Source organism: Centroberyx affinis, unplaced genomic scaffold, assembly GCF_046629955.1.
Source record: "Centroberyx affinis isolate AG114_WGS23_722 - 3 ecotype Tasmania unplaced genomic scaffold, CSIRO-AGI_Caff_v1 ptg001013l_1, whole genome shotgun sequence".
In the NCBI taxonomy this organism is placed as follows: Eukaryota; Metazoa; Chordata; class Actinopteri; order Beryciformes; family Berycidae; genus Centroberyx; species Centroberyx affinis.
Genome location: NW_027279575.1, coordinates 447841 through 461732, shown reverse-complemented (window position 1 = coordinate 461732; position 13892 = coordinate 447841). Strand labels below are relative to the sequence as shown.

Sequence of the window (13892 nt, the reverse complement as noted above, 5' to 3'; positions counted from 1 at the left end):
TGCAAACAAATTACAGAAAAACATTTACCTGTACAACATTAAAGCTCTAGTTCTACACTATGTTAAGAATAATCAGCCTGACTAACCAAACCAAGCCGAACTGTTATGCAGTGTTGTGTGACTATGCAACATCTTCAGTAGTCTGAGGTTTTATCAAACTGCTTTCTTTCCTTTGACGTGTTTTCATTGTACTGGCCTGAAGGGGCTTTACCCTGTAACACCTCTTATTCCACATAAGATACTCCACATCTTCACAAACATCAAAGCTAGACAGGTTTAATGATTATCATCCTTTTGATCACTGTTATATTTACACAAGGAGAGGCTAGGCTAAACAGGAAAAAGACACCAGTTCCAACTTGTTGATTCCCATCCAAACATAAACATAAATTTTGAATTACTATTAGATATTAATGATGTTAGCTGTTTCAACTCAAACAAACCAAACCAAATTTGTCTGTCTCCACTGTCAACAGACTGTGAAATGGTAAAAACTTGTAATGCCTTCATGTATAAAGAGAGACTAGTAGCAATGCTAGCCAGTTAACTGTACCCTGTAAGTACCTGGATGGGCTGCATGTATGTACTGAATTCCTGCCATAAATCCCAGTTTGATTATTTGAGCTTTAGTCAGTGAGGAGGTATTTATTCAAATTCAAAGTAAATCCAGCAGCTGTAATGTAGCACAGTTTAGTTCAGAAAACAGGAAACTGACTTGGTGCCCTGTATCACAGTTCTTAGTGTTGAAAAGAATTTAATCACAGAACATTTTTGATGACCCTAAGGTGTGTGTCATAGATGCTTGTAATCATCTGAAGTGGAAATGCACCACATGATAGTGAGTGCTGGCAGTGTTGTCAAATATCTACATCAAAAAGAGGATGTGTGCCTTCATACTGCTTCCTCTTCTCTTTTGGGAGAGCCTGGTGCATCCTGGGAGTCAGAGCATCTGCGCTGGCGCTTTGCAGGCTGGGAGATAGTGTCAGGAGATGAGGGCTGAGAGACAGGAGGGGTAGCAGGACCAGTGACCTCCATTTTGATGTCTGGGAAGGTCTGGTCGGGGTAGACGATCCTCAGGTGCTCTTCAAACAACTCCTCAAGCTTCCTGCCTGCCATGGCGACCTCGGTGTCAGCCTGCCATGCAACAACAAGCAAGACAGAGGGCGTGGTAAAAAAATGGATCATTAACAGGCTGCAACTACTCAACACTTTTGTCAAGGGTAACAAAAGACAAAACAGAGGGTTTTTTTGGCAAATAGTGCTGTTTACAATACCTCATTGAGTACTGCACAGTTCCTGAAAATGAGCCGGATGTCTGATATAAACTCTGCCTGGCTTTGGTAGCAGAGACTCTGTTTAGCCTCAAGCTGTCTTTTCACAGTGGAAAGATCCATTGGTGTCTTTATAGTCTGCCTGTTATCAGCCAATTTCTATTGAGAAAGAGAGAGACAATAAAGTCATACTTTATGGACACAGATAATGAAGCAATATCACACAATGATTCCTATATCATGTTACTGCATTATGCACAACAGGTTATCGAATATTATTTTACTTTTCCATTTTGTTATGCCAAGGGAATGATCAACAAAGATATCTCAACCCAAAACAGTCCACTCAGGTCAAATGCTACTTGAAAGCACATGCACAAGCTATAGAATAGTGTACTGTAACATACGTATATACAGTATGTATTGTGATATATATATATATACTGTATATATATATATATATATATATATATATCTTGCACTGTCCCTTTGCAATTTATGTGAGGCTCTGTTGTCCTTCTACCATGTGCCTTTGTTGGCAATGACAACATGTGTGTGTACTTGCTGATTTAAGTTATTCTGATTATTAATCCATCTATCTTTATTGATGAATATACTACACATCTTTACGTTACATTTACAGTAACTCTATGTGGCATTAACCCTGTGAACTTTAACAGTGTAGTCTGCCATGCTTCTAAACTCACCGAGGGGGATACGGGTTCTTGGAAGTCTGAACTCAGCTCGCTGCAAAACAAATGCAGCAGCAGCCTCTCACACTTCTGCATCGGTAGAAAAAGAAATTTGACTTAATACATATCAACTGATAGAGTAACCAATTAGATTCTGATGTTTTTGCGGTCATAACTCTCATATATATATATATTTATGTAGTCTATGTTATTTATACAGTTATAAAAATAAATCCATTAGATGCGGATCAAACAGTATTTGCAAACACTTCTTACTGTTAGTTTTAACCTGCTAGGAGTACCAGGTGGGTGGGGTTTGCCTTATAGAACAATATATTAAGTGCCAGCAACTGTAGATAATTGCAGGATCATATTAGTTAAGCAATAAGAGAGGCCATGCTCTGCTTTGCGTCAGCCTTAACATTGCCTCTTAGCTGTCCTAAACCACAGCATCGAGTGACTTACTGCTTTTAAGAAACAGCGGTAACACAACAAAAAAAGAAAGAACGCACATATTCAATAAATCTTGAATGATTAAATAATAATAATGATGATAATAATTAAATGGTATTCATCTGGCAAAACAAAGTGGTTGCCAGGCAACACATAATGACCAGTATGCGTGATGATTTTTCTAATAGTTATGCGGTTACAGGGGCGTGTTCATTGGTTATTTTACAATGGTTTAAGGATTTTTTGTTTTGTTTTGTACAAATATGACTCAGCCAATCAGAACTGTTTTGTAAAAGTCAAAACTTACCTCACACTGCTTCAATGGTGCTGATTGGCAACCTAATTATGCTAACACTAAAGCTAAGAATTATTTACAAATACTATTTGTATGCATACTATACAGAAAGACAGAACAGATATTATTATAATCTTTTCAAATAGAGTACTGACTCGTTTGTCAGCAGGGGGGAATCCTCCCTCAGAATCTGGCTCCTCCTTCACTGTTTTGGCTTCAGGTTTGCTATCACAGTCATACTCCATCTCAGGGACTGACAGGTCACGACAGAAAGAGCAAAACCACTCCCCACTAAAAGGAGACACTCCAGAGATTCAATACAAATGCCAGTAAACAGGGACATATTTCAACAAATGCATAATGCTGCTGTCAGATGAAAACCTCATATTTCTAAGAAAAACAGCCTCATTCTTCGATTTGTGACTGTGTTTTTGAAAACTATATAATGTATTCTGAAAGGGTTTTTAGCAAGCCAAAAGGTCAAGCATTGGCCTTCATATGGTCCATGGAGGACCATATAATCCTTTGGTTCCAGTAAAAACATGAAAATGACAAAAATAAGGGTTACAGAGTTTTCATCTGACAACAGTGATGAATAAATTCCATCTGATGGAAGAGGAGGCTTGCCTGGGAGATTTGAGGAGAGATGGAACATGGCACGTAAGGTGGAAAACTTTGGGACACTTATCACAGCACAGCAGCTCTCCCCCATTCTGACACACAGCACACCAGTCTTCATTAGGGTCCTCCAGCGGAGCTTGATGCCGTTCTACCTGCTGTTCTCCTCCCAAAGAAGGGATCTGATTTGGAGCATCAGCCTGACTTTGGTCCCTTGGGCTCCTCGGAGGCTGCGGAGGGGTCTGAGGCTTGTCCTTGGTGCTTCGAGGAGGAGTCGCGACCTGTTTCCCGTCAACTTGGACACTGGTTTGGGGGCGGTCACCTGTGCTGTCAGGGAGGTTTGCTCTTTGGTTTGCTTGTACCTGCAATCCACACAGAGACAAAAACAAGCACTTGTTTTTGAATGCGTTAATAAGTTAGTTCCAGAGAATCTAAGTAGATGCATTAGTAGACAAGATGGCAATCGAGTAACCAGAAGTGTGACTGAGGGCAACTGCTTTTGCACAATCAGCATTCTCTGGAAAAGATACCAAGCTCTGGAGTAAACTACCAACTTAAATAAAACTAATTAAGGATACTAGATTTTTTAACACAAGAATCTTAAGATTGGCTGATTATGGCATAAAACAACTGGTTGGTTGGATTGTAGGTGCATTTCTGAATCCAATGTATAATGCAGGCTATTTTTAAAATTTCTGTACTTTTATTAGCCTATGCAAGACATTTTAGATAGTTGTAGTCCATTTAAAAGCCCAACTAGGGACTAGGGTTGGAAATTAGCAGTAGCTACAAACTCTTGCATACATCTTTTATATTTCAACTGTGAAGTGTAATTATGTTAACTGCACTGTCCCTATCAAATAAACTGCTAAATAAAATAAAATAAAATACTGGGAGCTGCAACCTCTCAGAGAAAACACACACAAATGGACTGAAACAATGAACTGAATGAGCTGAAGATTTAGAGATGGTCTGATATAGCTCAATGGGTAGAGAGTGGCAATAGCACTGTCAGCTTTAGAGGTTTAATTCACACTGGGTTTGGTTCCAACCCATACTAAAAATGCAGTCATAGATATAAGCATCTACCAAAATGGCACATTTATATAAAATACTCATTTGACTATATTTTAAGTCCATCCACCCTCTTCTTACATAGCTTATGTCATCTTCTGGCTCATCTTTTATAACAATGATGGGCCCTGGTGACGACCTTCGTCTTCTCTTGACAGCTGCGCCCACTGCTCCATTAGCCTGCTGCGTCTCTGGAGGTTTCCAGGAAACAGTCCTTGGGAACAAAGAGACAGCCAATTGGAATAAAGAGAAATTCACTGGAGAGACCAATGGCACAAAGGGACTCAGATTATATCACGCCAGTGCAGACGCTACACTACACAACATTTAGAGATAGAGAGGGAGGGAGGGAGGGAGAGAGAGAGAGAGAGAGAGAGAGAGGGAGAGAGAGAGAGACTTTGAGAGAGAGAGAGAGAGAGAGAGAGAGAGAGAGAGAGTTTTGTATGTGAGTGTTTGTGTGTATGTGTGTGTGTGTGTGTGTGTGTGTACAGTACATTGCAAACCTACCCTGGTTTCTCCTCTTGGGATACAGCCGGGTAACCGGGTGAATTCTGCTGTCCTTGCACTTGAGAAAGATAAAAATTGCGTGTTTTTTTCCTGCATTACATCTGCATGCCACTGAATATACAAGTATAAATGACACTGATGACACCGACATACCATTTCTGTATGCCAAAGAAGGCGGCAGGCTCTGGGGATAGTTTGGTCTCAGCATATGAAGAGGGCCACCTGGATCATTCCTCTTGTTCAGATATATGGGCTCGATCTAAACGTAACATTGGAAATCATTTACTATACAGATTTTAATATATTTGACAATGAGAGGCAGTCACTACATTTAATTGATTCAAAGTCATCAGATATAATTCGTTAAGCCACTTGCCATTTGTCGTGAGTGAGGGGAACCGACACCACCATTGCTGGGGAGTGGTGCATTGTGGGTGTACAGAGGTGAAGAGGAAAAGACATCCATGGGCTTGGGTTGGTAGCTGGAGCTGCTAACCATCCCCCTCAGTGGCTGGACAGACTACAAGTGAATGAGGGACATACAGAGAGGCGAGAGTGAGAGAAATGCTGCACATCAATGTCATGTCACGTTCCTGTCACCTTCTATGAGCATGTGATGATGGAGGTGGAGATGAAAGGGTGCAGTTTCTTTACCCTGTCACTGGTTGTGTGGGTTTGACGCCCCACGGGAGCTCTCTTAACAAAGAGCAGAACAGAGGAGACTAGACCATAAACAAAACATTTAGAAGTTCCAGGCTGATCTGCTTAAGAGACTTGTTTTTGAACTGACTCTGTTTGGTCTAGCTCCAACCCTGCAGGTGCAGCAGCCATGAAGTTTACAAGACTAATCTTTTTTTTTTTCAATTACAGCAAAAACTGCTGCAACACTTCCTATGCATACGTCTATATTTTTTGAAAAATTACACAAACACTTTACTGAAATAATTAGTCTAGCCTTTCTCTTCCCACACACTGCATGAAAAGATATAGTGCAAGTATTAAATAATGAAATACATGTGTGTCTAATCTGGTTTGGTTCAGATACAAACACTTAATAGGGGGAATGTTTTGAGAATTCATTATAACAGCTTGTTCACATCAGAGTGACGCAACTTAATGTGTGCACTCCACAAGCCAGTATTGTGCTTTTCATGCGCCTATACTTTAGAGCAGGAGCAAAAACTACCAGTGAACTAGACTAAACAATTCAGTGGACGAGACATAATCAACCATTACTTATGGAATCCCGGGTCAGTCCTGTGTCACATGTTAGCTGCTGCTATTGTAGATTTAGCTGTTTTATGATTTTGAATCATGCGCTAGCTCAAGACTCAAATCCATCTTGACAAGGAAAGACATAAATTGCCCAGGATGTGAAGGCTGTCAGCTCCATTTAGGACAATGCCATCCGCTGCCTGCGCTTGTTAAGAGGCCTTGTCAATCAAACAGACGCACACACGCACACATGCGCACACACACACACAGACACACACACTCACCTGGGGCGTAAACCCAGGGCTCGGTAAGCTGCTAGTCGGGCTGACATGGTTGGGAGGAGGCACCATAAACCTGCGGCCTGGCTGTGGGGGCACGGGAGGCATACTCTGGGAGGGAGAGCCTCCCTGGAGCGGCCCTGGAGCGGTTCGCTGTAGACGGACACTCTGGTACCACGTCCAAGTCGGAGGAGGCGGCTGGGGCTGCCAATGAGGCTGTGGGTTCAGTTTGTCCACCTGCATCTGGAGCTGAGCCAGTGTGTTATGGGGGGCCAGGCGGGCTCCCAGGGCCAGGCCGCTGGGCGAGCCTGAGGGGCCTTGCCCAGGGTGGGAAAGCTGATGAGGGATGCCCTGAAAACCACCCAGCTGGTGGCCTGGTACACTCTCCACCACTAAAGAGCCTGAGGGGACGTACACACAGAGACGGGTTCAGCATAACAAGCAGCGATGAAAAATACACACTACAGAAATACAGCTTTGCTTTACAGAGAACTGTGGTGAGGAGTAGATAGAAACTCAGAAAACCTCTTTTGGAACACATTACTATCCTATACAGCTATACATACTGTGGCATTTACTCGTAAATTATATTACAGTGATTTCCTTACTGTGTTGTTGTTACATATTAAAAAATACCAGTACCACATAGTACTGCAGTATTATTACTGATATGTGTAGAAAAACAGAAATCCATTCTCAGGTTTCCACATCAGTTTCTACAACAGAGCCTCTCTAATATGTTGTGTCTTACCCAGATCAACATTAGAGGCCCAGTAAGAGGATCGACACTGGAAGCGCACAGAGCTCTGTGGTACAAATGAGGTATTGCATTTTGCCCGCAGGAGGTTTCCAATCTGAAACAGAATCTGCAACAGAAGGGATGTTATTAATAATTTTAGGGGGAAGACACTTGGGAGTAACAAAAGGCATATGTTCTGCATTTCATCAAGTCCTTTACTAGATAGAGACCAGGCTCCTGTTTGGCTTTCAGAGTTACAAGTTGGGGATAGAAGGATTTGATAGAGAGATTGTTACTGAGTGGATAAGGATCAGAGGGGCCTTACCAAACGCTTACAGTACAAGAGGGCTGTGCCCCCATTCCTGGCTGTGGCCCATTTGGTGAAGTTGATGACATGATCCAGGTGTCTGGATAGGTAGCCAATGTCCTCCTGTTGTTTTGTCAAGACACTTTCATGATCCTTTGTTATGGCCTTGAAATGGAAAACATGAATAAGTTAAAGTCTGCTGCATTCACACAGCTTGAGGGTATGCACTCCAAGCCTCAGGATAAGGCAGCCAACTAAGCACAGAATGTTTTTCTTCTGCAAACAATACCATGGTACCACAGGACAATACCTGCCTATCTGTGGTAAAATAAATAAATACAATCATTAATATATGTTATATATTAAATAGCTGTTTTCATACCTCAAGTTGATTAACTAGTATCTTGCCCTTCTTGTTTATCTCGAGTATCAAACTGCAGATGGACTTCTTTATTTCATTGTGAACCGATGTGCGGTTTTGATCAACTTGAAATAGTCTGCAAAAATATAACACAATTTGGCTCATTCTTTTGGTTTCTATATTGTTTATTGGTTTAGTGTTTGAGTGAAATTATTAATCAGCATGAAATTGAATGTATAACATGCAGTGAAAAACAATACATCATCCACTTCTTGCTCATGAATGGTATAGATAAGCAAGAAATATAATTTCTATTCTTGTGGTCATATTGGAGAGAAAACTAATAGATTATTTTTCAACAAATACAAATTCCTATAAGCTATGAGTGTCTCCAACTGTTGTTTACATTTTGCTAAGTGAAGTATGTACTTTTGTGGCGTATCTGTATAACATACCCATTGTTTATTGAGTTTGACACCTCTTCAATTACTTTCTTTTTCTCCTGCAGCTGTCGAGTCATGCTCTCCATGTGCTGTTTATGGTTATTATAAGCATCCTCCAGGAACTGGTAACTAATCAAAAAAAAGAGCATTGAGTTAATGGACACAAGATACTGAAACCAAACTGAAATTATATAATATTAGTATTTTTTAGGGATGGGACATTATACTGAAATTCAATATATCGCAATACAAAACTGTGACAATATGTATCGTGGGGCAGAAGAATCAAATGCGAAATTAGCTACATTTTATTCTGCTGTAGTAATCACAAATGAGACGGTTTGCCCATCAAAACTTCACAAGCTCACGATTGAAATTATATTATTTGCACTTTGTAATGACATTTTTACATTTTACATTCTAGCGAGCCTATACCATTGCTAGAAAGATTTGTGGCTCAGAAATGAACATAATTCCGTCATACTTTGTCACTGAACTTTTATTTATTACATATCGTCCCATCCCTAGTATTTTTTGTGACACTCTAAACTGTTTCACTGAGGGGAAATTTTCTTTTCACTTTCCCCCAGTGCACAGAGAGGTCAGAGGTCAGGATCAGATACAGAGCAGCAGCCCTGGAGCTGGTAGGGACCCAAGCTTTTTCGGTTGAAGGGCAGCCTCACTACTCACTATGGCACCCTGCTGCCCGTTATTACATTACAGTATATTATATTAGATCTGCTACAGTTATTGTGTTATATTTATATGTCTTATGTTCTGACTGTACTTGTGGTCCTTGTGCTTCAGTAGCTGGCAGTCACGACAGGTTAGCAGGTCACAGGTCTCACAGAACAGCTTCAGTGGCTCTTGCTTGTGGATGTCACAGAACACCGGCCTCTGAGCGGACACACCATGGGCCTCTGGGAAACAATGTAACGCTTGTCAGTTGGACCTCCATTAACATATTTGTCTGGGCACTGTGGCTTTTTTGTGTGTTTTTCAAAAGGTCAAACCTCATGACTCAAGTTTAGATTAGACCCATAGGTGCTTCTGTACCAAGAAAAGATAATGAAGTTATATTTCTCAGTTTCTGTTTGTCTTGCAGTTACTATACTTTGTACACTTAGCTTTGTAGGGCTAGACATATAGGTATCCTCACTGTTAGTTGATTCTACTGGTGCCAGTCTGGGAATTTAGCCTATTCTGCTTTTGCACTCGTTGACAGTCGCTCTGGATACAAACAAAGCTTATGCTCAACTGTCAGTGTATTTTCACTGGATGTAGTGAAGAGGACTTAAGTGGAGCATATTAAATAATGTATAAGTGCTGCATAGAGTACATTTTTCCATGGTTTAGGCTGAAATAAAGTCTGGGAATGAGCTGTATTAATAGCCGTAGTAACAGTAGCAGTAATCAGGGTCTGAAATTAACATCCGACAAGCACCAAATGCCGGTAAAATTTGTCCTTGGTGAATAAATCAATAATTTGTAAGCCTCGATTGTCTTTGGCCTTTGTCACTATGCTTCAAAATACTCTCTTGTAATTTGAATTCTGCTGCACTTTATGATGAAGTACAAACGTGATCCACTGTATATCCAAATGTTAAAATAACACACAGTACCCGATTCTATACTCAAAATATATTTGAAAATGCATAGGGTGAGAAATTTCCATGAAAAATGTATATTAATTATTTTGGCCAATAAAAATTATCCTTGGCAGGTCAGTTTTTTACAGTGTACCATCCCTTGGCAGGTGACCCAGTAGCAGTATTGATCCCACAGTGGCAATTTGCCGTATCAATGGAAAACCACAAGTAATACAAGAGCAAAGAGACTACTGTTCAACATCAGGGTATATGCAGGAATCCTGAAGTTAAATTCAATACCTTTTAAGACCTTTTTTACGACCTTTTCAATATATTTTAAGACCTCAACGCCACTTTGAGCTGTAACCAGTTACATCAGTGACACACCTTTAACTTACATTTACTATACATTGATTTTGAGATTGCAAAACTAAACAGTCTTATTTTGCGATAACTTCTATGGACCACTGTATCAATACAACAGAATTCAGATGGGCCGGGAGGGAACAAAGCTCAAGAGAATAAATTGAGTGACTAACCCAAAGGCAAGGTTTAGTAAAAGTAATAACAGTAACACGCTCACACACACACGCACGCACGCACACACATGCATCCTATAGCGGATTTAGACTTTTTAATACTTTTTAAGGGCCTTCATTTTCGCTAAATTGATTTATTACCTTTTAATACTTTTAAGACTCCGCGGACACCCTGAACATGGACGGAACAAAATACCTTGTGATAGTTCCTCCTTTTGTCTGATGGTGTGGTCTTTGGTGAATTTGACTCTCTGGTGCGCCTCCACACAGGTGGCACACAGGTACTCAACACAATCCACACAAAACCCGGCGGCTTCTGTGTTGTCATCGCAAGTCATGCAGAGCTGTGGAGAGACAAGAGAAGGCATCAGGGGCTGACACATCCTAATCCAGGCAACAGGAGGTGAAACTGTGCTGGATAAATGCTGTGTCTGCAGAGTTTGTAACTCCTATTTGATTCAGCAAATTAATTTAGAGCTTATTTCCAAGAAAGACTTGTAATAGTAGTTGCCGGGACACAAGGTTTATCCACATATTCAGACACACCTTGGTGTTTCCCAGTGCTAATGCTGTTAAGTGCAGAGAGTAATGTGTTGAGGGAGGGCAGAATGTTTGTCATGCACTTCTGCTATAGGGAGTCCAATTTCTGGCCTATAAATTAAATTGCACATTATAAAAAAAAAGCTTTTGTTGTATGCAAACACAGCAAATATTAAGCTTGTCTCCACAACCCTAAAAAACTCTTACAGTGTAATACCCCGTCTTTTGTCACTAACCTGGACTGTCCTCTCCACGGTGCTGCTGGGAGCCTCCGCTGAGTCCTTCACAAAGAAGTTTTCCATCACATCTACCTCCATGCACTCCTGTCTGCACACCGGACAGCGAATCACATTGACTGGAATCAAACAGGAACACATGCATCGGCCTGAATCAATAAAACTGTATTCTTTTGTTCTATTTGGAGAAATGATTGACAGCTGTCACCAATTTGTCAACTGAAAGCACAATGCCTAAAAGCCTAGAAAGATAATTACAGACTGACTCACTGACTGGCCATTCACACACACACACACACATGTGCGCACAATTCATACCCTAAAAACACACGAGCCTTGTAGAAACAACAATTTCATGCATAAAAATAGATGAAGATGATAAGTTAATGAACAGAAGACTTGATCAAATCCATGGTCATCATTGTTTGTAAACAAGTGACTCACGTGGTTTGGTCGCGCTGTCAACCTGGGAGTTCGGCGGCTCTGCCATAGCCAAATTCCTTGAGGGTGAAGGCAAACATTTCTTACAAAAAGAGTGCAGGCATGGCAGAAGTTTGGGCTCTCGGCTGTGAAAGTTTAGATGGCAAACGGGACAAGTATCCAGGAAATTTAAGCGGGTTGCTCCCGACTTCTCCTCCTGGACTGGCATGCTCTCAGCCTCGTTCTCCACGATGATAACAGCATCCCCGGACTCGTGTTTTTCTGTGCGTCCATCCATTTGCTGCTCTTTTATCCAAACACTGGCACCTAGGCTCGGTCACTCTGCGACAAGATATCCACACAGACTGCCAGGCAGGTAAGCAAACCAGGCTTAAGAGGCATTTTGCTCCTGTCCTTCAGGGAGAGGGCATCTGTTTTGACACCTGCCTTTTCTTCCCATTCACAGTCAATTCAGCCTTAAAAAAAAACATACGGCGCTGTAAATGCATTTATTTAATTCTGCAGACACGTTACCTTTTCATAAAACGGCAATTACGGCAGGAGCGACAAACCCGCAAAATAGGATAATAATAAAATATCTCACTGTTGGCAGGCTTCACTGTCGCCGGAGCTCGACGTGTGAACGGGCACAGATGTTGCTCATATTGCACCGCACGCGCTCGATGCGGCACGAGAGGGGTGGGGTCAAACACCAGTGCGCGCTCTAGTAGGAAGAACATTGGCCAGCGGAAGAAGCGCGCCGTTTTCATATTTACAGTCGTTAAAACCCACAAGATCACACCTATTCATATTGTTATGTTACATCACCACACGGCTATCCCCGTAGGAAAATAACAAGTGACTGTAATAAATTAACAGGTGATTAAAATCAAATAACAGCCACAGCCAATGAGCTGTGTATTATGGTAAAGCACTACATTGGTAGGAAATGCATGTGACATCATGGGAATACTATGAATAAGTGGCTGTTTGTTGTCTGTTATTGACTTACAACAAGTCGTCATGCCCATTCAAGCTTGGGGGGCCGCGTGCCCCACCAGATTTTTGATATCTGGATTTTTTATATTTTTATTTAATTTTATTTTATTACTATTATTTTTTATAATATGAACATTTTATACTATGAGTCAAACGTATTCTTCTAATTATGTCATAGATCATATTGAAGAATTTCCATATACAAACATCATGGCTTTGAAATATTCACAACATACCAATAGGATCAGGTGCATACCAAAAAGACAGAAAAAAGACAAATCAAAACAGACAAGAGATTGAAATAATATTAAATATAACAAAAAGAAAAAATAATAACTTAACGGGCTAGGGCTTTTTTTGTAAATCATATTCTTCTATTATACTAAAAAGTTTCATTGGATTTTTATTTTCCATGACTTTAAGGGCTTTTATGTAAGAAAGAAACTCATCTCTCCTCTCTTAACATAGTGGATTTTCGTTTTCCAAATATAATCAAAATTAACCTGATTGATATTTTTAATAGCTCTATTAGGAATAGCAATTGAGTATGCCGGGTAGATACACCTTGAGATGCTTTCCATTTTAATCAAAAAGTTTCGACCCAATAAGCTAATGTCTCTCGATAACCATGAGTTAAGTCTAGTTTGGCATTCATCTGTTACCTTCCACACATTCATATTTTCACTTTCAGTTGAATCTTTAGATATATGTATGCCCAAGTATTTAACAGTGGATTTTATAGGACTGTTGTATGCCTCCGTTAAATGACTTTGATGAATTGGCATTAACTCACACTTGTTCAAATTTAGACCAGAGGCTTTGGAGAAAGTGTGAATCAATTGTAGTATCTTTGGGACTGCAGTTAGCTCCTTCATAAAGATGGTTGTATCATCTGCTAACTGGTTTCCCAAGTACATCTAACGGAGTGATGTTAGAATTTTTAATAAAGATAAAGAGCATTTCTGTAGCTATTATAAAGAGAAATGGAGAAATAGGACAGCCTTGTTTAACCCCGCGTTTGATTGTAAATCGGGGTGATGTTCCTCCTGGTAAAGAGATTGAACTAGTATTTTCATAAAGAGATTCTATAATGTTTCGAAATTTATCCCCAAAACCTAATAACCTTAAACAGTGGAAAATAAACGGGTGCTCAATTGAATCAAATGCTTTATAAAAGTCAAGAAATAAAATAAAACCATCATCTTCTATTAAATGTCTGTAATCTAAAAGATCAAGCACTAAGTGAATATTGTTGTGAATGGATCTACCCTTCATAAAACCAGATTGGGAATCACTTATAATTTTATGTAGATTAT

At 40.3% G+C, this 13892-nt stretch overlaps 1 protein-coding gene across 1 annotated transcript; it reads right to left on the bottom strand.

The window, feature by feature from the left end:
* Window positions 1-891: 891 nt before the first annotated feature.
* LOC139646898 (transcription intermediary factor 1-alpha-like) lies at window positions 892-11875 on the bottom strand. Its single transcript, XM_071522677.1, has 18 exons — window positions 11602-11875; window positions 11158-11276; window positions 10578-10725; window positions 9041-9173; window positions 8266-8382; window positions 7832-7946; window positions 7468-7614; window positions 7155-7269; window positions 6410-6804; window positions 5287-5430; window positions 5064-5169; window positions 4911-4968; window positions 4485-4617; window positions 3339-3691; window positions 2867-3002; window positions 1979-2053; window positions 1275-1430; window positions 892-1134 (listed from the first exon to the last, which is right to left on the bottom strand). The coding sequence occupies exons 1-18, from the start codon at window positions 11873-11875 to the stop codon at window positions 892-894; spliced, it is 2967 nt and encodes a 988-aa protein (XP_071378778.1).
* Between the last annotated feature and the right edge of the window lie 2017 nt (window positions 11876-13892).